This window comes from Clupea harengus, chromosome 14 (assembly GCF_900700415.2).
Source record: "Clupea harengus chromosome 14, Ch_v2.0.2, whole genome shotgun sequence".
In the NCBI taxonomy this organism is placed as follows: Eukaryota; Metazoa; Chordata; class Actinopteri; order Clupeiformes; family Clupeidae; genus Clupea; species Clupea harengus.
In genome coordinates this window covers 1,059,920-1,067,419 of record NC_045165.1, presented here as the reverse complement: position 1 = coordinate 1,067,419, position 7,500 = coordinate 1,059,920, and the positions used below count along the sequence as shown (strand labels likewise).

The window sequence follows — 7,500 nt, the reverse complement described above, 5'->3', positions numbered from 1 at the left end:
CACACACACACACCCCCCTACACACACACACCACCGGCATTCTCACATTGATCCACATCAATCACTCCAGTTTGGCAGTATGGACGTAAGCAGTTCAGCAACATGTCATCGGTTTCATCACCAAACCATTCAAATGCATGTAAACAACGATTAACCGTTAAAAATCTACAGGTGGGAATAAAAATTAGAATTTAAATCTTAAAAATCTCTGGTCATACAAAACTGAGAGTCTCTCAAAGACACAGACGCCTCCAGAGCTGCCTGTGGGCTCAGCTCACGATCTGCACGGGGAACTTGATGCAGACCAGGTCTTTAGCTCACGATCTGCACGGGGGAACTTGATGCAGACCAGGTCTTTAGCTAACGATCTGCACGGGGGAACTTGATGCAGACCAGGTCTTTAGCTCACGATCTGCACGGGGAACTTGATGCAGAACAGGTCTTTGCCCGAGTCGTCCCGAAGCTCCCACTCCACCACCAGCTTGATCTGAGGAGAGGACGGGGAGCGCATGAGTCAGATCACATGACTGCCTAACAATAGATCACATGACTGCCTAACAATAGATCACATGACTGCCTAACAATAGATCACATGACTGCCTGACAATAGATCAGGTCAGCAGTCCTCCAGGTCAGAGACCAGACAGCCAGATTAGGGAAGTTACTACGGTTTCATTTCTTCAGAGATAAGAGAAATTACAGCAAGGTTTCATGTTCCCCATTGTCTTTATGCTGGGCAGCAGTGGTAGTTTTGCTGGGGTAGTTAACAGCAGGGTATTTGAGCAGTAGTAGTACTTACCCTGGGGTAATTAACAGTAGTACTTACCCTGGGGTAATTAACAGCAGCAGCAGCAGTAGCACTTACCTTGGGGTACTCAGTCTTGACGGGCAGCTGGTTGACGTAGTTGTAGCTGGTCTGTTTCTGGATGGGGCAAGAGATGCCGCACTTGCAGCCGTCCTCTACAGGGATGGGGAAGGGGATCGGCACCCCAGCGATCACGCCGTGCACCACCGCCTTACTGGTCTGACTCGCCACCCCTGCAGGGGTCAACAGGTCAGGGGTCAGAGGTCATTCATGTGTGACTGCTGATATTTAAAAAAAACACTCAGGATAAGGGGAGTTGTGGACTCACCGCTGGTGAAGGTGACGTTGACGGCGTAGGAGTGGCCTTTCTGCAGCTGGCAGGGCTGTTTGGGGCAGGGGTGAATGTCCACCAGGGCCACCTTACCCACGGAAGAGCCTGACGGGAGGAGAACAACCTGATTGGTCACCAAAACCTCAGAAATGACTGACCATACCACAGCTGTGGAACAGCACCGAGTTTACACAACCCCTTAAATGAAGTCACTGCAGGTCAAGGAGACTACAGTCTAACAAAAAAACAAAAACAAAGAGGCTATTGTTGGTTTAATTGGTGAAGTGTAAAACTGTCCCATCTCCGTTAAAAGATAAGCCAGGAAAGATTCTAGCTAGAGTTGAATAGTCGGTTGTGTGTCGGAGTCGAGCTCAATATGAAACATCACATGAAACCATGCTATGTGTATAGCAACCAAGAACAGTGAAATATCAAACGTATCAGCACTGGTCGGGTTTTCGCAAACCATACTTACCACAATCCAGAAATTTTACATGCTCGCCGTACGTCAGTGCGAGGAGCAGCATGAGGAGGATGCAAACGTCGCGGAACGCCATTGTGCTGACCGTTGGTGCAGACTTGCCCACTACAATTCCAGGTCAACGTAATCTTGCTGCGTAGCTGCGAAACAATACGGCAGACAGTACTTCAAGTGATACTTGGCACAAACTGTACTTTACATCAGGTATATAAACAGTTTCGACCGATCATATGACTGAGGTGACCTCATACACCCGCCCACTGAGTTCTGATTAGTCAGGAAGCCAAACCAAAATCTACTTCCCACATGAATCCTATCACAAGATACAAGATACTACAGAAGTCAACTTATGCAATGCCTATTGGAATCGTCAAATAAAGCTGATCGATTAGGACTCGTGAAAGAAACAAACAAACTTTGAAACACACCAGTTGATCACTTCACCAGAAGACTTGTCGAGGCACTCCCGTAGACGGTAAACAACTTCCTGGTTGTTCCAGGTCAGAGTGACGCATATTTACGCCGCACCGATAAGCCAATCACAGTAATCATTAAATGACGGAAACGAAAGACTCTGAATTTTCTTCAGCCAATCATATTATTAGGAACCCAAAACAGGGTTGATCCTACAGAGAGCAGTTTGTTGTTATGGGAGAATGTCACTTGTTCGTTGCGTCATGCTAAGTGCTACTAGGACAAAGGCATGGAGCGTCGGAAGGTAAACAGCGACATGGACCCAAACTTGTCTTAATTTGCATTAAGTACAGTATTATGTGTAAATAAGCAAATAAGTCCAAATAAGACATCGTTTCCTTAGCTTGTATCCATATGATTAGCTGTGCTAAGTTAGCTAACTGCCTCAGGCAAGCTAGCTAGATAGGTCACGTAATATTATATGATTGTAAGAACGCAAAATGTTAAGATGTGTACTTAGGTAGTTAACGAAGAGTTAAAGAGTTCGTGTTTTTTCGATTTTCTATCTAATGAACAAGAAAGCAAGGTAGGCTGACTAACACTTGGCTAACTGTATGCAAATACAGTTTTTATGAACGAACTAAGTTATTAGCATGACACAATGCAATGTGGTCATCCAATATTAGCTGCAATATTAGCTGTCAATATAAGATAAACAGCTAACGGCGTCAGTCTGTTTTCTCAGAGCGTCTTCGGCGCTTCTCTACGCGTCTGGCGCGCCGGGCAAGGCACTGGTGCGCCCTCCGCAGATGTCGCCAATGGTGTCCGCCTTCTCAGCAAAATATAGCAGCACGTCTGCCCAGCAGCAGCAAGCACAGGTCACATACGATGACACAGTGAAGCTCAGCGAATCGTGCGTGAAGGTAAGCACCAAACGCATGTCTGAGCCTGATGTGCATGAAGTGTATGCAGCGCAAAGTCTTTGTGGTATGTACTGTACTATGCTTTGTCTCACAGCGCATGGGAGAGATCATGGACAAGGGCGAGTATCTGCGCATCACCGTGGAGGGGGGCGGCTGCTCGGGCTTCCAGTATAAGTTCTCCGTGGACAACATAAGGAATGATGATGACAGGTACCCATGGCAACCCGAACTCTAACCCTAACCCTTACCCAGGTACACAGTAGGTTCAGGGGGAGGCTTTGTATGGATACACGGCGGGGGATTCCCAAAACACACACACACACACACACACACACACACACACACACACTCAATCCTCAACCCCTTCTGTAGGTTTATACTTCCGTGTGCTCTACCTTGCAGATTTACAGACATCATCTAGAGTGCAACTATCTAGACGAGTTGACATGGCAACAATGGTGGTCTTAATCCAGACTATTTTTGGCCCAAAGGATTATGATCAGATTATGATTGAACACATTTCCAGTGCAAACCCCACCTCTTTCAGCAGTGTGGATGTGTCGTACTCAACCTGTTGTCACTGACACTGTAACTAGCCTGAGAGATTACTCTGAAGGCAGCTGGTATTCGCTTGAAGGAATATATAACATTTTAAAATCGAATAGTTTATTTTAATCAAGTTTGGTGGCAGGTTTTTTTTTACAGTGAATTTAAGCGCTGCTTGTGACCCATATCCAAAAGAGTTTGATTAACACACTGGAAAACAGATCATTGGGATATTTACCAGGCTTATTGCCACACACGGTGGATAGTAAGATGCATATTGTGGAATACTAACACACCCATATCTACACGGCCCCTCATCTTGCCAGCCAGGAGCTACCGCCCTGCGCCAGGTATCAGAACTAGCTACAGAGTATTTAGCCTGAACTAGGGAACTAGCTACAGGTTATTTAGCCTGCGCTAGGGAACTAGCTACAGATTATTTAGCTTGCGTTAGGGAACTAGCTACAGGTTATTTAGGCCGCGCTAGGGAATAATTTTCTCGTAAAATAATTAACATTGGTGTGTGAGGGGCATACAGGCGTAGTATGAGGTGTGTGTGTGCGTTAGACGTGAGGAACTCTGTTATGCTGTGAAGTGTGTGTGTTGAAGCAGTCGGGGGGGCTCTCTCAGGGTGTTTGAGCAGGATGGTGTGTGTGTGATGTGTTCTCTCTCTCTCTCTCTCTCAGGGTGTGATGGTGTGTGTGTGTGATGTGTGTTCTCTCTCTCTCTCCCTCTCTCAGGGTGTGTGATGTGTGTGTGTGTGATGTGTTCTCTCTCTCTCTCTCTCTCAGGGTGTGATGGTGTGTGTGTGATGTGTTCTCTCTCTCTAAGGGTGTTTGAGCAGGATGGCGTGTGTGTGATGTGTTCTCTCTCTCTCTCTCTCTCAGGGTGTGTGATGTGTGTGTGTGTGATGTGTTCTCTCTCTCTCTCTCTCTCAGGGTGTGATGGCGTGTGTGTGATGTGTTCTCTCTCTCTCTCTCAGGGTGTTTGAGCACGATGGTGTGTGTGTGTGATGTGCTCTCTCTCTCTCTCTCTCTCTCAGGGTGTTTGAACAGGATGGTGTGTGTGTGTGATGTGCTCTCTCTCTCTCTCTCTCTCAGGGTGTTTGAGCACGATGGTGTGTGTGTGTGATGTGTGTGTGTGTGTGATGTGATCTCTCTCTCTCTCTCTTTCCCTCTCAGGGTGTTTGAGCACGATGGTGTGTGTGTGATGTGTTCTCTCTCTCTCTCTCAGGGTGTTTGAGCACGATGGTGTGTGTGTGTGATGTGTGTGTGTGTGATGTGATCTCTCTCTCTCTCTCTCTTCCAGGGTGTTTGAGCACGATGGTGTGTGTGTGATGTTTTCTCTCTCTCTCTCTCAGGGTGTTTGAACAGGATGGCGTGGGTGTGTGATGTGTGTGTGTGTGATGTGTTCTCTCTCTCTCTCTCTCTCTCAGGGTGTGATGTGTGTGTGTGATGTGTTCTCTCTCTCTCAGGGTGTGATGGCGTGTGTGTGTGTGATGTGTGTTTTCTCTCTCTCTCAGGGTGTTTGAGCAGGATGGCGTGGGTGTGTGTGTGATGTGTGTGTTCTCTCTTTAAGGGTGTTTGAACAGGATGGCGTGGGTGTGTGTGTGTGTGTGTGTGATGTGTTCTCTCTCTCTCTCTCTCTCAGGGTGTTTGAACAGGATGGCGTGGGTGTGTGTGTGATGTGTTCTCTCTCTCTTTAAGGGTGTTTGAACAGGATGGCGTGGGTGTGTGTGTGATGTGTTCTCTCTCTCTCTCTAAGGGTGTTTGAACAGGATGGCGTGGGTGTGATGTGTGTGTGTTGTGTTCTCTCTTTAAGGGTGTTTGAACAGGATGGCGTGGGTGTGATGTGTGTGTGTGTGTGTGTTCTCTCTCTCTCTCTCTCTCTCAAGGGTGTTTGAGCAGGATGGTGTGGGTGTGTGTGTGTGTGTGTGTGATGTGTTCTCTCTCTCTCTTTAAGGGTGTTTGAGCAGGATGGCGTGGGTGTGATGTGTGTGTGTGTGATGTGATCTCTCTCTCTCTCTCACACAGGGTGTTTGAGCAGGATGGCGTGGGTGTGATGTGTGTGTGATGTGTGTGTTCTCTCTCACACAGGGTGTTTGAGCAGGATGGCGTGGGGGTGGTGTGATGTGTGTGTGATGTGTTCTCTCTCTCTTTAAGGGTGTTTGAGCAGGATGGCGTGGGGGTGATCGTGGACCAGGAGTCTCTGGAGTTCGTGAAGGGTTCCACGGTGGACTTCTGCCAGGAGCTGATCCGCTCGGCCTTCCTGGTGCAGAAGAACCCTCAGGCCGACCACGGCTGCTCCTGCGGCTCCTCCTTCTCCATCAAGGTGTGACCCCCAGACGCAAGGGTCGCAGGAGGTGTGTGTGGGGGTCGTGGAGCAACCCCCCCGCTTGTCTTGACGACTGAGCTAGTGCCTCACCTTCAGCCGCTTCCCCTTCCTCCACAGATGCCCGTCATCGCCGTCACTCTCTAACCTCTCAACCCTGCCGTCAGTCAGTAACCCCTGACCCTAACCCTAGAGTTCAGTCTTCCCCTTCCTCCACAGCCCTAACCCCTGACCCTGACCCTAACCCTAGAGTCTGTTTCAGGTTTCATTAGTGTGGAGGAAACTTCAAGGAGGATTCTGCACCTTCATCGTAAATTGCATGCAAAGATGCATCGTAAAGTAAATCTATTATTATCAGCACATTCACCAGAGGGGTTATAAAATAAATCTATTATCTATTATCATCGATTGTGATGACTAAGATCAGCCTCTTGACAGGAGAGGAGTGGAATGAAGACAGTGTGTGTATATATATATATATACATATGAGTACATATGAGAGTGTGTAAATATATTTCTAGTATTATTAAAGTATGAAAGATTAATAGGCTGTCGGTGTCATTCTTTCAAATCTCCCTCAGAAACACCTGGCAGCTCACTTTATCCACAGGTCCATAAGGTCAAGCTAAGGTCAGCGGGCCTATTTCAACTGAAGTGACGGCACGGGTTCATTTGGCTCAGAGTAACCCTACACATGTAACAGGTCTGAGAACAGTCAGGTTCTATGGGAAATGAGAAGAGTAGAGTTGCTGTGAGAGGATTCTAAAGGGCTGACACGTCCCACTGATCATCTTACACTGCTGTCAGTCTGTTGCAGTGACATCCCATAATAATCAGGACACGCCCATGCGGGACAACACGCTACATCCCATTTACATTTAGTCATTTAGCAGACGCTTTTATCCAAAGCGACTTACATATGTGCGACTTACAATATATACACATTTTTTATATTAACACTGATGGCACACTGCACATCAGGAGCAATTAGGGGTTCAGTGTCTTGCTCAAGGACACTTCAACAGGGAATCGAACTAGCAACCTTCTGATTACTAAACGACTTCTCTACCACTGTACCACATCCCATAATAATCAGGACACGCCCATCCCTGAATAAAGCTGCGCGCTCACCAAGAGTTTTGTATTTATTAAAATGCTTCTTTTATGAATCATTTCACAAAAATATACAAAAGAATGGCTTTACAAATATTTACATCGATAATAATTAAAAGTATGCACCAAACATGTTTTGCATTATAGAAGAAATCTGGTATTTTCTAACCTAGGCTGTATATTCTGTGTTCTGGACCGGAAGAGAAAGGTAAAAGTGTAGATTTTCTACAGTTTCTTTACGGTCATTGAGGTAAACAGACACAGGTCTATCTCTGTAGGGATCAGTTAATGGGATAAACAGACACAGGTTTATCTCTGTAGGGATGGATCAGTTATTGAGGTAAACAGACACAGGTTTATCTCTGTAGTTATTGAGGTAAACAGACACAGGTTTATCTCTTTAGGGATCCTTTCCATGTTGTCAAACCCTCATAATAACATAAGAAGCCTGTCAGTAGCGGAAATAAGCAGTTTACTGTGACACAGAGGCTCGCCCCATGGGAGTCCATTCTATAGGCATTTTGCGGGTGCTGGTCAATACTGGGCCAATGTTCGA

General features: G+C 46.7%; 2 protein-coding genes across 4 annotated transcripts in view; one reads left to right on the top strand and one right to left on the bottom strand.

Moving 5' to 3' along the window:
- LOC105891540 (NPC intracellular cholesterol transporter 2) overlaps positions 1–2,139 on the bottom strand; it is a 2,180-nt gene extending 41 nt beyond the window's left edge. The window contains exons 1-6 of one of the 3 annotated variants that reach the window (XM_031580180.2): positions 2,046–2,139; positions 1,612–1,757; positions 1,134–1,241; positions 866–1,038; positions 379–487; positions 1–291 (exon numbers count right to left, since the gene is read on the bottom strand). The exon at positions 1–291 is cut by the window's left edge and continues 41 nt beyond it. In XM_031580180.2, the coding sequence (XP_031436040.1) occupies positions 401–487; positions 866–1,038; positions 1,134–1,241; positions 1,612–1,693 (450 nt within the window). In that variant the 5' untranslated portion in view covers positions 1,694–1,757; positions 2,046–2,139 and the 3' untranslated portion in view covers positions 1–291; positions 379–400. Of the gene's footprint in view, positions 488–865; positions 1,039–1,133; positions 1,242–1,611; positions 1,758–2,045 lie in introns of all 3 variants that reach the window. The other 2 variants (XM_031580181.2, XM_012817713.3) reach the window with 2 other exon arrangements.
- Positions 2,140–2,213: 74 nt separating this feature from the next.
- isca2 (iron-sulfur cluster assembly 2) lies at positions 2,214–6,376 on the top strand. Its single transcript, XM_012817710.3, has 4 exons — positions 2,214–2,335; positions 2,777–2,954; positions 3,049–3,164; positions 5,663–6,376. Exons 1-4 carry the CDS (start codon positions 2,274–2,276, stop codon positions 5,835–5,837), a joined length of 531 nt encoding a protein of 176 aa, XP_012673164.2. The 5' UTR covers positions 2,214–2,273; the 3' UTR covers positions 5,838–6,376.
- Positions 6,377–7,500: the final 1,124 nt, after the last annotated feature.